The sequence below is a fragment of the Chelonoidis abingdonii genome, chromosome 4 (assembly GCF_003597395.2).
Source record: "Chelonoidis abingdonii isolate Lonesome George chromosome 4, CheloAbing_2.0, whole genome shotgun sequence".
Lineage (NCBI taxonomy): Eukaryota > Metazoa > Chordata > Testudines > Testudinidae > Chelonoidis > Chelonoidis abingdonii.
The window spans coordinates 4,806,097-4,826,525 of record NC_133772.1 but is presented as its reverse complement, the minus strand read 5'-3'; the positions used below and the strand labels follow the sequence as shown (position 1 = coordinate 4,826,525).

Here is a 20,429-nt window from a genome sequence, read left to right as displayed (position 1 = left end):
CTCCTCCTCATCCACAGCTCGCTGGGCGCTCGTTTGTCCGCTCTGACCCCTAGATCCTTTTCAATGTCGCTGCTGCCTTGGCTACAGTCCCCCATTCGCGTGCTCTGGCCTGCGTGTCTCGGTCCCAGCGGTATAGCTCTGCATTTGGTTGTGTTAGTGTAACCCACACACCTCCAGGGTGTGGTGCTCTGTCCCAGCTAGTAGCACAGAGACCACTTAGAGAGAGAGAGAGAGAAAATGAGTCTCCTCTACAGCCTTAGCCAACAGCCAGTTGGCTTTCAGCTCAGGTGGTAGAGGCTCATGCACTGAGGTCCCCAGTTCAATCCTGCCCCTTGATGACCAGGATCTGTCAATGTTACAAATGGGGGCTCACCTGGGATATCAACTGGGAAGTCTCTGAAGCTCAGGATGCACTTCTTCAGCTAGGGGAAGTATGTACCCACACACCTCACGGGTGTGGTGTTCTGTCCCATCTAGTGACACTGAGACTATTTAAAGAGAGAGAGAAATGAGTCTGCTCTACAGCCACTTGGCTTTTACCTCATGCGGTAGAGAATCAGAATATCAAGGTTGGAAGGGACCTCAGGAGGTCATCTAGTCCAACCCCCTGCTCAGATCAGGACCAGTCCCCAGCTAAATTAGAGGCTCGTGCACTGAGTTCCCAGGTTCAGTCCCACTCACTGACAAGCAGGTGCTGTTGGTGTTACATTAAGACCTATTTTGTTTGATTGGGCACAGCTTACTCTGACCCAGAGATCCCTTAGCGCCAACTGATGGATGACATAAGTGATGCACAGAGGTTTACAGGCACCCCCTGGGGGTGGTATATGCATAATAATTCACCAGTGAAGGGGCATGTGAGGTCTCCACTAAGCCAGTATGCTGCTAATCAGCTAATTTTTGCAAAATGATAATAATATTTAAGAAGTTACGTTTCTGTACAGAACATTGTGGTCTTCATGTGTGTAAGTTAAGACAGGTCAACTCAAGGTGGAGGTGCTTATCTCTCCCTGGCTGACCATTGTGTATTCCGTCTCTTACAATGTAAATCTATCAGCATTCGGAGCCACCAGCTAATCAAGACTGCAAAGTCAACAAAAGATCACAAAATCTACAGGAAGCAGCACCACACAATAGGAAGGGTTGTCCTGTTTATGACTAAGATCAAAGCATTAGTCTGGTATATCAGGAGGAGCATGCAGAGAGACATACGGTATCCTTCACAGAAGGGACAAGCTGCCTGCCAGCTTTGTCTTATGAATGGAGGATCACAGCTGGCCTGCTTGTTGCTCACTGGGAGAAAGACTTTGGGTGACCTAAACGTCATTAGACCAGGAAAGTGTCTTGTTATTTAAATCTAGACTCTAGAAGGCAAATTATGATTTTGTTTTAAATGTAACCCATTGCTTCTAATACTTTTACCTACTTGCTATTATATGAATTGCTGTTGTTTGCTTTCACTGTACTTCTTTTCGCCATAAACAAAGAGAAGTGCTGGGTGTTAAGCAGAGCAGTGATCCTGTGGTAAGCTGAGGTGTAGCATTCCTTTGCAAAGAGGAGGTCTGTGAATTGTGTGTGTCCAGCGGAACAGAGGCTGGACACTCTTCAAATTTATCAGCACCTATTTACTTCCAGATCATTGATGAAAATGTCAAATAGTGTCTGGCCTAGTACCAATCTCTGCAGAACCCCGCTAGAAACACCCCCATTCAGGGATGATTCCCCATTGACAGCTGCTTCTTGAGAGCTGCAATGAGCCCATTCTTAATCCATTTAACCTGTGCTCTGTTGCTGTTGCATTGTGCTATATGTTTTATCAGAATGTCATGTGAGTCTAAGTCAACTGCCTTACAAAAACCCTAAATATATTACCGCTACCCAACTGCGTTTATCAACCAAATTCGTAAACTTGTTAAAGAATTTAATCAGCTTTGTCTGACAAAAATGTCTTTTCCATAAAACAGTGCGGTCTGGCTTTAACTACATCTTTTCAGTCGTCTTTGTTGATGGAATCCCTTATCAGCTTTTCCCTTATGTCTCCCAGGATTGATGTCACGCTAACCAGTCTATAATTCCCCTGGTCACACAGCTTGCTCGGCACAGTATTAGCATTCTACCAGTCTTCTGGAATTTCATTCCAACATCTATTAAACATGAACATTCGCAGGCCTGCGATCTCCTCGGCCAACTTTGTTAGGGCTTTTGGGGACATGTTACCTGGGCCTGTGATTGGAACGTGTTTAGTAGATGTTGTTTAACATCCTCCTTGGTCATTAATGGACTGGAAAGTACTTCATCATCCTCATATGATAGGAGTTCATCATCCTGCTTCTCTCTAAATACAAAGCACCTTTTGTACATCCTTATTAACAGCTTTACCATCTCCGTCTAGGAATGGAATCAGTCTGGTCCTTAGCCCTACCAGCCTTGGATTTTTCCTTGATGTTTTTAGGTTCCTTTATCGCCATCTCTGCTGCGAATAGACAATCACAGACGATCCTGTCCTACTCCCCACCCTGGTCTCTCTGAAGTCTCAGTCCCAAGCCACGGAGAAGCTGGAGCTGCTCCAGAACTGGCAGGGCTGGGGAGATTCCAGGCCAGTTGTGGTGAGATGCAGCCAGGGCAACTCCCATCCTGCAGTCCCAGGAGAGAAAAATCAGATCTGGGAATCCCCCTGATCCCCCAGAGCCAATGAGGAGCAGCAGGAGATCACTCTGCCCTGGCAATCAGGTAGGAGATGAGTCCCATGAGCAGCGGTACCAGGATGAGCAGAGACACCCAGACCCCGATGCTGAGAAGGGAGAACCGAAAGGACTTCCGGGCCCAGAGATCCGTGTCAGGAGAGTTTGTCTTCCGCTTCTCGTTGGCCTGGGGAGAAAAGAGAAAGTCACCAGAAGCACGGCCTGTCATCCTCCCTCACTGCTACATCCCAGCCCCTGGTAGTCCCCAGCACCTAGACATGGCCCCCTGCCCCCCGCTAAATCCCAGTCCCCAGTAGCCCCCAGCTCTGAAACACAAGCCCATGCCCCCTGCTAAATCCCAGTCCCGGTAGCCCCTGGCACTGAGATGTGGCACAGTAACCCCCGCTACATCCCAGCCCCCAGCAGCCCCCAGCACTGAGACCCGGCCCAATGCCCCCTGCTAAATCCCAGCCCCCAGTAGCCACTAGCACCAAGACATGGTCCCGTGCCCCTCGCTACATCCCAGTCCCTGGTAGCTCCTGGCACCAAGACGTAGTCCTGTGCCCCCCATTACATCCCAGTCCCTGGTAGCTCCTGGCACTGAGACGTAGTCCTGTGCTCCCCACTACATCCCAGTCCCTGGTAGCTCCTGGCACTGAGACACAGCCCCGTGCCCCCCACTACATCCCAGTTCCTGGCACTAAGACAGGGCCCTGTGCCCCCATCACCACCATATCCCAGCTCTTGGGAACATCCAGCACCAAGACATGGCCCCAGCCCCACCTCACCCTATTATATCCCAGCTCCCAGAACCCTCCAGCACTGAGACATGTCTCCATCCTCCCTGCTGTATCCCAGCCCCCCTCACCTTGACAGCATAGATTAGGGCCAGCACCCCCAGGCAGGAGCAGCCGCAGATGATGCTGCCTATGGCCAGGTTGCGGAGGGCACGGGGACATGGGGTCCAGGTAGACGGCTTAGGCCGCAAGGGCCCCTCCTGGATCATCACCACAGTCTCTGCCTCATCCTCTGTGGGTTTCCCAGCGCAGCCGTTCCCCACGCTGAGTGCCATCTCCTCCCCCATGGGGCACCGAGGGCTCCCCCAGCATGGAGCCGCGGAGACACCTACGGGACAGAAACACGGATAGTCACATGCCACACCCCTGCCCTGCTCCAGGCATGACCATGCTCCCCCTCGGGGAGGGGAATCGGGGTGCCGGGGTCAGGGATAAGGTGTTGAGCCCAGAGTTATTAGGGAGAAGACCCCCCAGCACCAGCTCCCTTAAGGCTGGGTCCCCTCTGAGCTGGGTCCCCTCATGCTTCACGGGCTTCCCCTTTTGGGCTGTGTCTATGCCTGGGATTACTTGCGTCCTCCCTGGCTTCCATCGCCCTGAGTCACTGCCTGCAGGGGATTCCCCAGCTTCCCAGGGAAGAGAGGGTGGCACCGAATGCCAGGGCACAGCACATTCCTGAGCTTCCAGGGACAGCAGTGGTCTCAGCCAGCAAATGCCCCATCCCCCAATGCCCCCGAGAGGGGGAAGCCCCCCCCTGCTGAGCCAGCCAGTCTCCCCCAGTCTCTGGTTCAGAATTGTTCCTTCGCTCTTTCTGTCAGCTCTTTCCAAAGGCGGTTCTGAGTGCAGAGTAAACACCACCCCCTGGGTTTCGCAGTCATGTTGGGTGCCTCTCCAAAGCCTGCTGGGTCCCGACAGGGAATCTCAGGGCACACCCAACAGCCCTGGCTGGAAAATCATTAGCCACAACCCGGAGGGGCAAAGGGGGGGGGTGGCCTCTAGCCAAGAGTAGGATGCTAAGGGGAGTAACTATCCCATAGCGCCAGGGCAGCTGTGAGTCTGGTCTGCCCTAGGGAAAGGCAGGGAGTAGACTGGGGGAGGGGGGGACAGCCTGGATGGGCCCTGATGGGAAGTCGTCTCCATCTCTGCTGGGGAAACAGACTCTTGAGGAGGGGGCTGTGCAGAGGAGGAAGGGGTGGGGTGAAAGGAGGGGCCTCTTCTCCCCAGGGGAGAATTGTCTCACCTGGTGGCAGAGTCCTGGCCTGGGATCCCAGCTGCACCCGTCTCCCTCTGCCTGTTTGTTCCTGGTCCAGGTTTGGCAGTGCCTCTTTAGGGCTGGGCCAGCCTCTCAGCATGAGCTCATTGACTCTGACTCAAAGCTGGCCGGCTGCCTCGGCAAATGCCCCCACCCACCTTGCCCCTCTGGTCAAGTCCCTGCCAGATCCCTGGGTGGATAGTCAGGCTGGGCTAGTGGCTTGAGTCTTGACATCCCCCTGCCACTGAGGTGTGTGACAGGAGGGCTGTTTGCCATGGGCTAGGAGCTAGTTTCTGGGGCAGGGGAGCCGTCCGGCTGCCGCCTTCAATTAGCTTGGGAGTTTTGCTCTCTCCATGCCTGGCAGCCCCCTCCCCATGGGCAGCAGCAGCAGGACAGGCGAGTGTCTGTCCCTCTGCCTCTCAGCATGTGTCTATCCAGCAGCCCCAAGGCCGAGCCAATGTGTGACAAGCCACTGCTCCCTCTCCAGGAGGGGCTGAATCAGGAAGCACTTGGGGCCCAGTGCTGGGGATGATCCACCCTGGGACTGCCCGAGCCAGCCAGGAAACCGGTCTTCACTCATTCCTGTGGCATGCCCCGGGGCTGGGGCGCTACAACCCCATGCCCTCATATGGCACAGCTGGGGGTGTGTCACTTCCCCCTGCCCTTATATGGCACAGCTGGGGAGGTCACCCCTTTGCCATGCCCTTATATGGCACCTCCAAGTGTCATGTTCCCAGCAGTGCCATATAAGGGCAGGGGGAGGTGTCAAGCTACCTGGCTGTGCCACCTAAGAACAGTAAGTTCTGCCTGTGCTCTATTTTGCCCATATACATAGTACCACATCTACGTGTGTGAGAATGTTTGTGGTACTGTTAGAGGGCAGTAAATGTGGCCATTATGGGATGCCAAATAATGCTCTATGCAGAGGATGTGCTAATACAATTCAAAGGCCTGCGTAGAATAAGTTTTAAAAGTGTACTCACCGATGGTTAAAGTTTGGAGGGATACAGTTACGATGACGTGTGTGCCTGCGGAAATAAGTTGCCACAAATGATGTTTAAGAGCTTGCAGGAAGCTATGTGGATAATTGGTGTGACTTTAGCGAAATACAGCGAAACAAAGGTGTTCAACATTCCACGTGCCGTTCTGAGTCTTTGCTCTAGCACTCTAGCTGGGTCATCTGCCTCTGGCCCTTTGAGCACCCTCTCTGGTCTTTGAGCTGAGCGATTCTGCAGAGGCACTGCAGTGTGCATCCCAACGTGGTAATATTTAAAACACTCTCCATGCACAAATTTAACACAACTATCTGATTTTATGGTTCACATCATAAAAAACATAAGAGCTGCCATGTTGGGTCACAGACCATGGTCTGTCTTGCTCAGAATCTGGTCTCTGACAGTGGCCCATGACAGAGCTTAAGAGTGTGCACAGTACAGGGCAAATATGGAGTGATCCACCCAGTCTTCTGCTCCTGACTTCTGGTAGTCAGAGGTTTAGGATAACCTTGAGCATGAGGTTCCATCTCTGACCATCTTGGCTAATGGCCATTGGTGGACCTGTCCTCCATAATCTTATCCAGTTCTTTTTAAAAGCCTGTTATAGTTGGGTCATCACCATGGTCATGGCCAGGGGCATCTACAGCACAAACTGGGCAGTCCCCAACTTGCTTCTCTCTCAGAAAGTCATTGGCCTCCCTCAAGGAGGAATTTCTGTTTGGGGCATAGTAGGCCAGGGATCACTGTTGAAAGGGCAAATACATTTGCACACTTAGTTCTGAATTATTTTTCTCATACATGTTGGTAAGTTAGAGTTTGTCAAGAACAAGAGACACGTGGCCCCATGTCCTCCCGAGCATGTGGTAGGTCTATGGGCAGCAGAGCATCTAGTCTGTCACAAAGTAGCCCTCAGCCACTCGACTCCTACCACTGGTGCACATGGCGAACAGTCGATCACTGTCCCCTTTGTAACACCCCGTAACATCTTTGAAGACTGTTATCAGGTCCCCGCTGAGTCTTTTTGTCTCAAGACTAAAAATGCTCATTTTTTTTGCCCTTCCTCATAGCTCAGGTTTGCTAAACTTTTCATCATTTTCTTGATCTCCTCTGGACTCTCTCCAATTTCTCCACCTCTTTCCTAAAATGGAGTGTCCAGAACTGGACACAGTGCTCCAGCTGAAACCTCACCAGTGCTGAGTTGAGCGGGACAGTTACCTCCTGTGTCTTACATACAATGCCTCTGTTAGAACACCACAGAATGACATTAGCCTTTTTCACAACTGCATCACATTGTTGACTCATATTGAATTTGTGATCCACTATACCCCCAGATCCCTTTTTTGCAGTACTATCATCTAGCTAGTTATTCCCCATTTTGTATTTGTGCCTTTGATTTTTCCTCCCTAAATGTAATATTTTTCACTTATCTTTACTGAATTTCATCTTGTTGAATTCAGACCAAGTCCTTAATTTGTCACAGTCATTCTGAATTCTAATCCTGTCTGCCAAAGTGCTTGCAACCCCTCCCAGGTTGGCGTCAGTAACAAATTTTATAAGCCTACTCTCCACTCCATTATCTAAGTTACTAATAAAAATAGTGAATAGTACTAGACCCAGGACTGGCCCCTGGGACACTCCACTAGATACACCCTCCCACTTTGACAGTGAATCATTGATAACTACTCTTCCAATCAGTTTTGCACCCACCTTATAGCAATTTCATCCAGACATTACTCTAGTTTGCCTATGAGAATGTCATGTCTCAAAAGCCTTATTAAAATCGATATATCATAGCTATTGCTTCCACCCTAACCACTAGGCCAGTAGCCCTGTCAACGAAGGAAAATTAGGTTGATTTGGGATGATTTGTTCTCATACTCACTTCCACTTCAGTGGTGCCTTTTAACTCCTCCCTTCCCCCGTCTCTCTACATTAGAATTTTGTCATCATAACACCTGTTTTCAGTAATTTCTCAGCTCTCTCATCTACTGACTTGTATTATTTAATGCTGTCACATATCTAGAGTTACAGCTTGTGTAAAAGCAAAATGTAAAGTGTTATATATTTATATCGGTAAGAACGGAAAAAAAATCATTATTTTGGGGCCCTTGATTGTGATATAAAAACAAAGAATGTAATTGTTGCTTTGCAGATACTGCTGCAAAATATTGCCCATTGTGTGCTCTCTCCTATGCTTTGTTAATGGTATTTATTCACTAGTCTGATAGTCCACGGAACAGTACAACTATATTTGATTAAACTTAACAGACATTTAAGAGGCAAATGTGGAGTAGGTTGCAGTTTCAGACAAAGAAAAATTCAGAAAGGGAGGAGAGGGCATGGAACAATGTCAGAGGCTGCAGCCTTATCTCTGAACCAAATGCAGGCATAAAGCCATGGCTTTTGCTTTTTAACATTTTACTTTTTTATTGTAAAATCCCTGAACTGAGCAGATTTATAGCGTGCTTGGAATTTAAGTCTTTCTTTACAATTGGCAAGTGATGAGCCTAGTAGAATATCAGGGTTGGAAAGGACCTCAGGAGGTCATCTAGTCCAACCCCCTGCTCAAAGCAGGACCAACCCCCAACTAAATCATCCCAGCCAGGGCTTTGTCAAGCCTGACCTTAAAAACCTCTAGGGAAGGAGATTCCACCACCTCCCTAGGTAACCCATTCCAGTGCTTCACCACCCTCCTAGTGAAAAAGTTTTTCCTAATATCCAACCCAAATCTCCCCCACTGCCACTTGAAACCGTCAGGGTACGTCTTCACTATCGCTCTATTGGGGATCAATTTATTGCATCTAGTGTAGACACGGATAAATCAATCCCCAATCGCTTTGCTGTTGACTCCAGAATTCCACGGCGGCAAGAAGCGGAGGCGGAGTCAACGGGGGAGCGTTGGCAGTTGCTCCTGCACCATGAGGATGCGAGGTAAGTCGAACTAAGATACGTCGATTTCAGCTACGCTATTCTCATAGCTGAAGTTGCGTATCTTAGGTCGATTCCTCTCCCGCCCAGTGTAGAACAGGGCTCACTCAGGTACTTGGTAAGAGACCTATGTCCCATCTTTGTCAACTATCTTTAGAGAAGGTATTTGGGTGGTTGGGGGGTTTTCTAGTCTGGGCTATTCATTTAGCCAAAACTTCAAAAATAAACTAACACGATTTTTTAAAGGTAGAGAAAGATCTTTAAAACATTGATACGTAATTTTTATTTCACTAGACCTCTTCATCTTTAACACAAAACTAAAATACTAAACAATCTGTTCCACCTAGTATTTAGCTGTCACAGAATACCTTCCCCAGACCTCTACCTAATTCAACTGATAATGCACAGACTTGGCTCAGCCATATAGAGCAATGGCTTACTGTGTTGTTAAAACAGGGAGACCAGAAAGGAAAGATTTATAGAGGTGTTCCAGCCTACTAGAGAACAACAGATCTTGAAGGGACTTTGCATTGAACACTACAACAAGAGTAAGGAGCATCAAAGCAGATGGAGAGTCTCTGCACAAAATTATAAACTTTAAATTGAACATTTCACCGTTAGTGGCATTAATGGAGGAACTGGAACTTGAGTAAGCAGAACTGCACAAATTGTCCAAGGGCTGCAAAGCAACTTGTGTAGGTAAATTGCTGACCAATGCAAACAAGCCAATGCTCAAGGTATGTCCCAAGATGATTGTACCAACCAACAGTCATGGCCTAACTTGTTTTACACAAGCCGGTGTGATAAGATGTGCAGCACAAAGAGACTAGAAAGTTCCAGTCCCAGCTGCAAAACCTCAAAAGCTGATGTTTCATTCCCTAATTGGATGGCACATTTCAAATCTTTACCATCCACACCAGCACTTCCAAGAAAAGGAATACATGCTGTCTCCTTCAGCACACAGCCACCTGGAAGGGAGAAGACAGAGATCCTGAGCTGATCCTCAAGTCCTCCTGGTGACATGAGGTATCTGTCTCAGATAGGCACTTTTAACTGTCTTAATTTTCCAGCAATTCAGGTTGCCTGCTAATGCACTGGGAAAAGACTGTGGTCATGTGCCTCCTTTGCTCCACCTGTGTTTGCAACATCAGCTCTTACGGTAAATAGTAACAGTGCTCAAAGCTGACAAGTGAGCAAAGATCTGGTAAGTAACACACAGACTTTCTCTTGGGTGATGACCCAAGTCAATCAACTGACCACTTCCTGAAACTGGGTTCCTAATTAGTAAGGAAGTATATACATGCTTGTGTATGAGCTTTAAAGAGTGTCACGGAATGCATTCTTGTTTTGTAGCAAATTCCATTCAAGATTGTTGTACAGTAGCTTTGACATTGAACAAATGACTGCTGGTAACTAAGATGGTATAACACTGTATGCACGTCTACCATAGTTAATGTTCCATACTGGTGTCCCAGTTCAGGGCAGGTGGAACTGTATCTGCCATCAGTGGTTCTGTGAGGGCATCCAATCTTCAGGCTTCCAGCACCACAGCCGTTGCCTTTACTGAGTGGAGCCCTGGGTGTCTCTCCCTTCTGACCAGGGTATTTCCAGGATGGACAGTTCCTTGCCTTCGCTCCCAGCACAGACATGGTGCCCAAACAGACCTGCTTGCTTCCTCTTCAGAGACAAACAGCAACCGCCAGCAATACAAGTTACCGTACAAAGCATGACAGAGAACTATTAAAACCAATGAAAGAACTGGCACCCGTACTAATAAGCTTACCAGAGTTCAACCCGTCTCTTACATAGGCTGTGGCAAGACCCCTCTTTCAACCTTCACTCCCAGGGGCTTCCTTGTGATCATAAGTTCAGCAGAGCTTCAGTCACAAGTACACAGTCTTAAGAGGCCTCGTAGGCCAAGTCCTTCCAATCTACCTCTGAGGATTGGGGCCCTCCATGAAGCAAGGGTCCAGTCTGTTTGCTGGATCAGGAAGAAAGGCCCAACTCCACCTTAGCTGTTGTCTGTGGGGTTCTAGAGAATCCAGTTGGAACTAGTCTATGAGTATCTCCCCAGGGAGGGGGCTTCAAAGACTGAATGCAGGAAGTTAGTTAGCACCGCATTCCCTACTAGAGAAGGTACATACAGTGCTGCAATAACAGACATCTGCATTTTTAATACCATGTACCCCAAAGGCGTTAACTCTGTAAAGTTTCTCTTAGTTGCATATGATTTGTTCAGGACATTGTGGGATATTGTCAGCGTGGCACACCTTCCAGTCAAGTCCTGGGCACATACAGATATCAAATGAGACCAAGCGGGCAAGCTTCTTGATCTCCACTCAGTCTACACGACTCATTAGAATGCAGGAATTCATCTTAGCTACTTCAGAGTGTTAGAGCCTGGAGCTAATCTCACTCCTTGGGAAACAGGTAACAAGGGTTGATTACTATGCCTCCACGGGTGAACTGGCATGTAAGTAATTGGCAGATTGTCTTCTACTCTAGTTTTGGATTGTGTTTCCTCTGATGTTGAGAGCAGCACCAAAGTTGCTGACACCAACAGGCATAAGTGAGACCCAGTTTTGAGTGACTGAGTAAAAGCGTTTTTGATGGCAGTTGTGTGATTTGATTCTGAAAATCTACATGGTTATATTGACCGTGCTAGTTTATGGAGCCACATCATAGTGCAACACTATTCTTGTCTTCTTATGTCTTAAACTCATAGTTGCTGCTAAGGATATTTAATCCAATTCAACTCCCATGACCTTTTCTTTAGTTAAGCAATCAGCATGAGAAGAACCCTAAGAAAGGTGAACCAGGTAATCAGATAATCAGTTGCTTAACCAACGTTTATTTTATACCCTGTATTTCTTACATGGGCCAGCGACTTCTTGCTGTGTTGAGCCCAATGACTTCTGTTAGATCAAATCATTTCAGCCCTGTTGTGAGACACAGGCAGAGAACAGGGGGAACTGAGCTGCCAGCCTGAGGATGTGGCAATGGGAGGGAACTGCTGAGGTGAGATGCCCAGATGACCCCTGCAGACGAGCACCCCATGGTGCAGAGGAAGGAGGTCAGAGGAGATGGGCATTGCCTTGAAGGAATGGGAGAACAGAGGCACACAACTCACTGCAGAGGATGTGCTGGTAGTTTTCTCTCTATTTTTTAAAAACACTTTATTCATAGCATTATTCCGAAAAGAGTTTACATCAGCCCTCTGTACAAGTTCTGAACATGCTTCAGTGGGAAAGACAGCTCCACAGGAACACCTCCCCCCACCCCCGGCCCCCCAACCACATAGTCCCTGCCCCTTCCCAGAGAATGGCTGCTGCCCCTAGTCCTGCTACTGAGGGGGAAACTGTTGTGTTCCCTTATACAAAATACTGAGGAGTCAATTTAAATTACTGATCAATGGCACATCAGCTAACCATGCTCGGTCAGTTTATTAAGCAAAGACAGATCAGCACAATACAGAAAAGCAAAGGTTAGCACTGTACCAGCTGGGGATACAGGCTCACAGTTTTCAATCTTTTCCAAAATCATGAGCTTAGCTGACATATTTATATCCTACATTTTCAACGGCAGAAAACCAGCATCTCACGGTCACATCAAAGATCTAATTTCCCTATTGCTATCTACTTTCCCCACCTGTTTTTCAAGGTTTACCGACATTTTCACCCAAGATACCTGCACCAATCATTCTTCTTACTTTATACCCTGTATTTTGTACACTGTTATTTGGCAAACCTTAAAATATACATCTCGTTTGACAGTTCCTACACTTACAAATACCAGAAGTTATATACAGCTCACTCCATAGTCTTTTGATTAAGTTAGAGTGCACAAATCACTGATCACGGTACTCACACAGCTACGTAAAATTTATCACACTGACATTGGTGGGTCTCACACAGATCTGAAGACGAGTTAATACTCAACTGAAAAGAAAACAGCAAAATGGTTCCTTGCCTTGCACATGCTCACAACCTCATGGAGACCACCAGAAGCATCACAGGTGAAGATGGAAGAAACAGTAAGTGGAGAAACACCATAAGTAGACATGATTCCACTATCCTGTCATCTTGGTATATGGAGTTGGTCTGACCAGCTTTTAACTCATTTTCCAAACAACCCACCAAATTATTTGAGACCGTAAGCAAGCCATTCCCAGCAAAGAGAAAATAGTTTCTTTTTAAATATGGACCTTCCAAAAATCAGCTCAGGGATCACAAGTCAACAACTGTAAGCTTAGCATGAACGTAAAGCATGCTAGGAGTCTGCTTCATAGTTACAGAACTTAGTGTAAGTGCAGAAAATACAAAACTGTCAGAAATAAGATATTGGCTAATACCCCCCCCGCCCCATTATAGCAACAGGGTGACACCCTGGGGGAAAAAAATGTAGCTGATGTGAAAGCATTTAAATTAAGTTTAGGCTGTTTTAGCAAAATACATGACAAAATAAAACTGACAAACACAAAATCAATACAATTAAAGCCTTAAGAGTAATCTCTACCCAAGCATTAAACTAAGTATTTCTACGTCACCATCATGCCTGATTGTGTGTAGCCTTTTCTGCTTTGTGCATGACATTGCTAATTTGAGTAAGATGCATATCTCTTCAGTCCAATGATGTTTTTACATTTGAGGTTAGTGGATCAATGTGTAGGTTAAACAACTGGTATTTTTTAACTTCATCCTGGTGATGTGGTTCACTGTGGATAATGGATTCATTGATGCCTGTTTCAACCTACACATTATGGTTTGACTTGCAACACTGTGGGTCAAACAAAGTTGGAGCGGTGATATCACAAGCAAAGTCTCTATAAAAATTTTTTTTAACTGATTACTATGCAATACCATCTCTCCAGAGCCTAGGTCGCCCTAACTGCTGGTTGTCACCACTGGATGAGCCTTGCAGGACAAGAGGCTGTAGAATCTTGTTCATCTGTCTCATTGAGCCATGTCAGGCTGGCATGGACACGGACAGGAGTTACGATGTCAAAGGCAGCAGGCTACGTGTAGTGGGCTCCAGGTTAGTACTGCTGAATGAAATACCAGCAGCTGTGGTACATCCAGACACTCGCTGTAGATGTTTTCTTCCAGGTAATCAAGTGACTGGACAAATGCCAATTTATTAAACATGGCAGCACTAAAATTTGGACAATGGAAGCCAAGACTGTTTAGATCAACACGTACCTCTGTCATGATGAGGTATCACTGACTCCAAATTAAAAAATTGTGCTCAAGGGAATCTGTTTGCAGGATCTGAGACACTGACGGTTTACAAGAGCCTTTGAATACACTGAGGGAAACACCAGTTAGCTACTTCTTTGTCATTGATAAAAATCAGGAAATTTATCCACTTCAACATCACCTGACAAACTGGTTATGGCAGTTAACACATAACTTCCGTAAACTGTGCAAATAATCTCCTTACCTATCCCATGTTCCTTTTCTTTCCTGTTATTTATTAATTAAGGAATTTTCGTGTCCAGCTGAACAGTTTAGCAATGTCATGCTTATTATACACACACAAAATATACCTTTCCTCAGTAGTTAGGCCATTAATGCCATATTATAGGTTTAGAAACTGTTTCCACTGCCTGGTACTTGAAATAGTTAAATAAGTCTTTTTATATTTTCCAGATCTTGCCTATTCGAAAAAGGCATCCCTGATCCAAATAATCCTAAAATGGAACAAACAATTCCCTCAAAACTTCAGAGTTGCCTATTTTGAAAGATACCAGACTATGTAATAGTTTATTGAGCAGCTCCCAGATTTTGCACTTGTCCCTGATAAAATGCTATTAAGTCTAATAACAAAGATGCGTACAGCACCAATACACTGGTTTTTACACAGTGGACAAATTCAGCAATATTTCATTGAGAAAGATTTAAAACAACAGATACATGCATAAACTGCACATTATTAAGCAAAGCACCAGGGACTGAAATAGCAGTTAGACCAGTAGGCAAGCACAGGTCCAACCTTAGGGCACTGTAACATCTCTATAGCCAACTGCATACTCAGTTCTAACATAGTAGATGGAAGTGTAATTGGCTCATCTGTAGGTTTATCTTTCCTTCCGATGCCTGGGGGTTTCTTCACTGTGCACTGATATATCTCTGTGTCTTTGGTCTCTAAAACAGCTGAAGTTGGGTAGCATGCTAAACTTTATACACATTTCTCTTATTTCCAGTAATCCGAGTACACATAGATGAGTTTAATTTACCCACAGTTCATGTCATGCTTTTCACTTTGATATTCCCAATTCATTAGCTATGTACACATGTGCTCGTTTAAGGTAGTCTTTGAAATTTTTTACACAAAACATCCATTTTTATTCCCTCAGTCCTGTGCATCATTAGTTTTTATAGACGCTTTGAAAGTCTCATTTCTCCATGCATCATTACCTCAAACAAAATGCAATTTCTTTCACTAGCAAAGCAGCCCAGTTAGCATGTGAAGTAATGGAATGAGACTGTCCTGGTCTCTTCCTTTTAGAGAGAAACTTTCTCAACATCAGTCTGACTATTCTGTTCATCCTTTCCACCTGTCCTGAGCACAGTATGGAATGTGGAACTTTTGTTTTGTCCCCAACAACAAAAGACAATTTTCTAAGATTTTTTTCCTGTAAAATTAGTTCCTCAATCTGATTTCAATTTTGCCAGTAGGGCCCAATAGGAGAATACCTGGACTACAACACACGAGCCGTTACTGAAGCATAAAATATTTATTTCCTTTTTAACTTGCAGGTAACAGTCCCACCAAATGAATCTGCAAAGGAGACCATGGCCCTGAATCTTTATGAGCTGTAAGGGGAGCACCGTTCTTATTACTTCAAGATCATTTTGAGCACAGATCAAGCAATCATCACAGTATTATTTCACATCATTTCCTATCTCTGGCTACAAACCTACTCTCGCCAATCTTTGCCTGGTTTTATCAGTCCCTTGCTATCCTCCTGAGGGAACATCATGAACCAAATAAATCCAATTTTCAATATTTGCTCTGGCACCAGTCATATTAGTGCCCCATTCCCTTTTTACATTAGAAAGCAAATCTCCATGGCTCTCTATTTCGGTATGTAAGATTTTAAAAGTGAGTCCTATGATAATTCCTTCTTTGCCTGCACCTGTTTTATTGTTTCTGACAACACAGCAATCTACCTCTGCAGAGCCTACAAATCAGGTACGGTCTCTGCAAGACTGATTGCTAAAACAGAAATGCTCACAATTTTATGGAAAGAGCCCATCACTTCCTGGACACCCCTGAGTACTTGGTGTAGCAAAAATTAGCGATAAGATTTTCATTATGAAATGGAGCCATCTTCATTAGCACAATGGTGACTATCACTGCCCATCCTGCAGCAGACTGGGGTCTGATTCCCAACAAGGAGGCTGCACTTCAAGGTTTAGGAATTTACCAGTGACTCTGGTAAGAACAGAGCACCTTTAAACAAATCAAGTAATGAAATGAGAAGGGCGAGGTGAGGGACACAACAATAAAATGACAAAGAATGCAAGCACCACAAAAAAAAAAAGTAAGAAAAAATCTGAGGAGAGCACAGAATACAGAAGGAAAAGCAATTTATAAGCGATGGGAGGAGAAAGTCTATGCCCAGCGCAGGAGGTCAGACTAGAAGGATCACAATGGTTTCTTCTGACCTTGGAATCTAGGAAACCTTTAGAACAATGGGAGAGGATGAAGCGAGGGAAGCAATGTAGGAAAGGAAAGAGGCAAGATCAGGGGCAGGTTTATTAGAAAGGCTGGAATTCGGTGGGGGCATTACAGAGCCATGCAGAATTGGAGAGCGAAAGCAAGAGTATGAGGAAACCAGTGGAGCATTCCAAAGCACAGGCAACAGCACCAAGTTCAGCACCCTGAGTTGAGCGAGGAGAGAAAGGAGCAGACCATGAACACCGAAGCCTTTGAGTTAAACTGTTCCCATCAGACAGTGCTGTGGGAATTTGAAGATTTAAAGGCTGCTCTTTTTTCCCTTTAGACCTGTTCCTTTCTTCTCCTTTTCTACATTCTGAGTGAGCCACTGATGGGCCCCGTTTTGCTACTGCTAACTGCTGCTGTGCTACGGGTGGAACGGACTGGAGGGTGTTCAGAGGCACCGCTTTCCCCCAACGAGTTGCCATCCGGCTCTGCTTCAGGGGCGGCATTCTGGGGTGGGAGCAGGGCCGAGGTCTCACTGCCCAAGTCTGGTTTTTCTTTCTGCCAGAGCGGGGCCACCCCATCCTCACTATCCAACGAGCTCTCGCTGCCGGCCAGGACAGGCTCCTCCTTCCTCCACCGCCTCCTCCTCTTGCGGCCAGGTAGAGGTGGCTCATTCTCAGCAGAGGTGTCACGGTCTGAGGCTGACCCGGAGCACATGACTGCCACCTCTATGCGGGGCAAAGCTGGGCTCTTGGAGGGCCGGCCCCGCTTGCGCTTGGAGGGTGATTCAGCGGTGGGGACAGCCGGGGCCCAGGGCACTTTGGGGGGCCGGCCCCGCCGGCGCTTCTCCAGGGGCTGCTCACTGCTTACTGTCTTGCTTCTGGACGAGGCTGGCTCAGGGGCACTGGATCCTGGCTTCTGGGCATGTGGCTTTGGGGTGCTGGGTGAAGGCTGTGCTTCCCCCTCCCCTGGCAGTTCTGAGGTCCCGCTCCCTGGTGAGGAGAGTTCAGGCATCTTAGTCTCCAGCTTCATGACATGGGACGTGGGGACACCGGGTGGTGGTTGCACATCTCCCTTGTTGATTTCTGGAGATTTGTTTTTGGAGGGCCGGTGCCTCTCATGGGGCAAATCAGTATGGGGGATGACCAGGGCACCGCGCACCTTGGGAGGTCGGCCCTGCTTGCGCTTCTCCAGGCGGGAGTTGCTCTCACAGCTGTCTGTCTCGCTCCCGGGTGAGAACAATTCAGGGGCCTTCGTCTCCAGCTTCCTCATGTGGGACTTAGGAGTGCCAGATAGCAACTGCGCCTCCCCCTGGCTCAGCTGCTCCAGAGACTTGATCTTGGGAGGTCGACCTCGCTTGCGGGGAGACTCAGCACTGTGGGCGACCGGGGCACACCCTGCCTTGGGAGGCCGGCCCCGCTTTCGGGGTGATTCAGAACTGGGGGTGACCACTACCAGGGAACGCTGTGCCTTGGGTGGCCGGCCCCGCTTGCGAGGTGACTCAGAGCTGGTGGTGACCACTACCATGGAATGCTGTGCCTTGGGAGGCCGGCCCCGCTTGCGGGGTGACTCAGAACTAGGGCGAACTATGCAACACTGTGCCTTGGGAGGTTGGCCTGGCTTGCGGGGAGACTCAGCACTGGAGGCGATTGGGACACAGTGAGCCTTGGGAGGCCGGCCCCGCTTGCGGGGTGACTCAGCACTGTGGGCAACCAGGGGACATCCTGCCTTGGGAGGCCGGCCTGGCTTGCGGGGAGACTCAGCACTGGGGGCGATTGGGACATGGTGCACCTTGGGAGGCCGGCCCCGCTTGCGCTTCTCCAGGGGAGAGTCATTCTCAAGGATCTTCTTGCTTCTGGGCAAGAAAAGCTCAGGCGCCTTGGTCTCTGGCTTCATGGCCTGGGACTTGGAGGTGCTGGCTGGGGGCTGCACCTTCCCCTGGCTTGGCTGCTCCACAGACTTGTTCTTGGGGGGCCGGCCCCGTTTAGGCTTGACAGGTACTGGAGACAGGCTGAGGGCCATCTCTGGCTCAGAAGCTTCGTCTTCACTCTCCACCTGAATCTTGTGGCTGGTGGGCTGGCTGCGGCGCTGCAGCAACTCCTCGCCGCTGGAGGACAGCGCCAGTGCTGAGATGCTGCTGGCCCAGCTGCTGCCGCTGTCATTATCTTTCTGGCCCAACTCCCTCCTGCCACCGAGTTCAGGCAGTTTGTTCTCAAGCCCCATGTCCTGGGTCATGCTAGTCAGCTTCTCCTGGAGCTAAGCTCACAGACCTGCAGGCCAGCTGGGGGAGGGGAGAGACAGACACCAAGTGGGGAGGGGGAAGTGACTCACCTCTATCTGCACTTCCCCGTCCCCAAGCATTAGAGCCCCACCCCCAGGTCCCCCCTCCTTCCCTAACCACCCCCGTCAACCCAGCCAATCTACGTCTAGCTCCCCCCTCTGCCAATCAACCGTATTCCCAGATACCACTCACCTCCTCCCAGCTCCCCCTAGCCAAACAACCCTCTCCCCCAGACACAACTCACCTCCCTCCAGCCTCTCCCCCCCGCTCCCCCCTCAGCCAGCCAACCCCCCCCACACCACTCAGCTCCTCCCAGCTCCCCATAGCCAGCAACCCTCCCCCAGACACCACTCACCTGCCCCAGCTCCCTCCTCCAGCCCCTCCCCAGCTCCCCCTCAGCCAACTACTCCCCCAGACACCACTCACCTCCCCCAGCTCCCCTCCTCCGCCCCTCCCCCGCTCCCCCTCAGCCAACAACCCTCCCCAGAACACCACTCACCTCCCCCAGCTCCCCCTCCTCCGCCCTCCCCAGCCACCAACCCCCCCAGACACCATTCCCCTCCCCAGCTCCCCTCCTCCAGCCCCCCCCTCCCCCAGTCCCCTCAGCCAACAACCTCCCCTTAGACACACTCACCTCCCCCAGCTCCCCTCCAGCCCCTCCCCAGCTCCCCCCTCAGCCAACCAACCCTCCCCTTAGACCACTCACCTCCCCCACTCCCCTCCTCCAGCCCTCCCCCCAGCCAACCAACCTCCCCCTTAGACACACTCACCTCTCCCCCAGCTCCCTCCTCCAGCCGGCCTCCCGCACCAGACCACTGGCACCTCCCCGCAGTTGCCCCACCCCCGCGGCCGGAGCCCCCCACGCGCCCAGCACCTCGGTTCCAGGCCGCGCGACTTCGAGTGGGGCGCGCGCCGAGCCCGCTTCCGGAGCGGAGACTGGCTGCCCACGCGCCAAGGAGGCAAGACAATCCGCGGGCACTGGCAGTGGGCGAATGGAGGGCGGGCCCGGGGAATGGAGCGGCAGCCGGATTGACCAATCGAGCTCCGGGGCTGGGCCTCGGTGGGTGAGCAGCGTGGAGCGCGGCCAAACAGAAAGGGAAGAAGGAGTTTGAAGATGAGTGACGGCTGGGAAAGCCAATCATAAATACAAGTACAGCGCCCCACTGTGATTGACGAGCCACTCAGCCAATCAGACGAGAGGAGGGAGCTGTTATCGCAAGTAGCCAACCAGTCAGGAGCCAAGCGACGGGAGCCGGTCAGCCAATAGGGGAAGAGAAGGAGCTCTTAAATGGATAGTTTCCTGGGTTAACATGGGGTCAGTCAGGTGACCTCTGACCCCAGAGGCACGGTTAGGGGCCCTTACGCCAAGGGGGGGGTGTCACCACTGCAGCCTGGTCATGTGACCTGACCACTGCCCTGGGGTGTCACATGGCAAATGCTGACCCCAGCTGACCCCGTGGTGCCCCTAGGTCATGTGACAGCCCAGCCCCCAGTGACCCTTGTGACATGGTCCCTCGGGTGGCTGGGTCACGGCCAGGGATGCCGCAGTGGGGGGCTGCCCTGGGCACATCCTGGCCCCAGCCAGGCCCAGGTTCCCTGAGGCCAGAGGGGCCCGTTAGGCCCCCGTGCCGAAGCCCCCTAGAGCACCCGTGAGATCAACGCACATAACATATGTTCGGGGGTAGCGTGACCAGGTGTCCGGTTTGTGACTGGAACACCCAGTGGAAAAGGAATCCTGGCCGGCCCACAACATTTTGGAACCTGAGGCGCGGAGCTCAACTGACGCCCCCATGCCCCCTCGCTTGGCCCAAAACTTTGAAAGGTTTCAAT

General features: G+C 49.4%; 2 protein-coding genes across 4 annotated transcripts; both read right to left on the bottom strand.

The window, feature by feature from the left end:
* Positions 1–1,904: 1,904 nt before the first annotated feature.
* TMEM265 (transmembrane protein 265) lies at positions 1,905–6,176 on the bottom strand. Of its 2 annotated transcripts, none has more exons than XM_032763201.2 (3): positions 5,711–6,176; positions 3,550–3,806; positions 1,905–2,868 (listed from the first exon to the last, which is right to left on the bottom strand). In XM_032763201.2, the coding sequence occupies exons 2-3, from the start codon at positions 3,763–3,765 to the stop codon at positions 2,710–2,712; spliced, it is 375 nt and encodes a 124-aa protein (XP_032619092.1). In that variant the 5' UTR covers positions 3,766–3,806; positions 5,711–6,176; the 3' UTR covers positions 1,905–2,709. The 2 variants fall into 2 exon arrangements, with proteins under 2 accessions (XP_032619092.1, XP_032619091.1); XM_032763200.2 differs by lacking the exon at positions 5,711–6,176 and adding an exon at positions 4,716–4,767.
* Positions 6,177–12,074: 5,898 nt separating this feature from the next.
* LOC116815090 (uncharacterized) lies at positions 12,075–19,625 on the bottom strand. 2 transcript variants are annotated; one of them, XM_075065901.1, is made up of 2 exons: positions 19,422–19,625; positions 12,075–18,599 (listed from the first exon to the last, which is right to left on the bottom strand). In XM_075065901.1, exon 2 carries the CDS (start codon positions 18,551–18,553, stop codon positions 16,682–16,684), a length of 1,872 nt encoding a protein of 623 aa, XP_074922002.1. In that variant the 5' UTR covers positions 18,554–18,599; positions 19,422–19,625; the 3' UTR covers positions 12,075–16,681. The 2 variants fall into 2 exon arrangements, with proteins under 2 accessions (XP_074922002.1, XP_032619038.1); XM_032763147.2 differs by having other exon boundaries at positions 19,474–19,592.
* Between the last annotated feature and the right edge of the window lie 804 nt (positions 19,626–20,429).

What these genes read in the sequence shown, in the direction of transcription:
- TMEM265 (XM_032763201.2), bottom strand. Translation starts at nt 3,765, where the DNA reads ATGGGGGAGGAGATGGCACTCAGCGTGGGGAACGGCTGCGCTGGGAAA. An exon ending in CCCTAATCTATGCTGTCAAG is followed by an intron (nt 2,869 to 3,549) that starts GTGAGGGGGGCT and finishes TTTTCTCCCCAG; the next exon opens with GCCAACGAGAAGCGGAAGAC.
- LOC116815090 (XM_075065901.1), bottom strand. Translation starts at nt 18,553, where the DNA reads ATGACCCAGGACATGGGGCTTGAGAACAAACTGCCTGAACTCGGTGGC.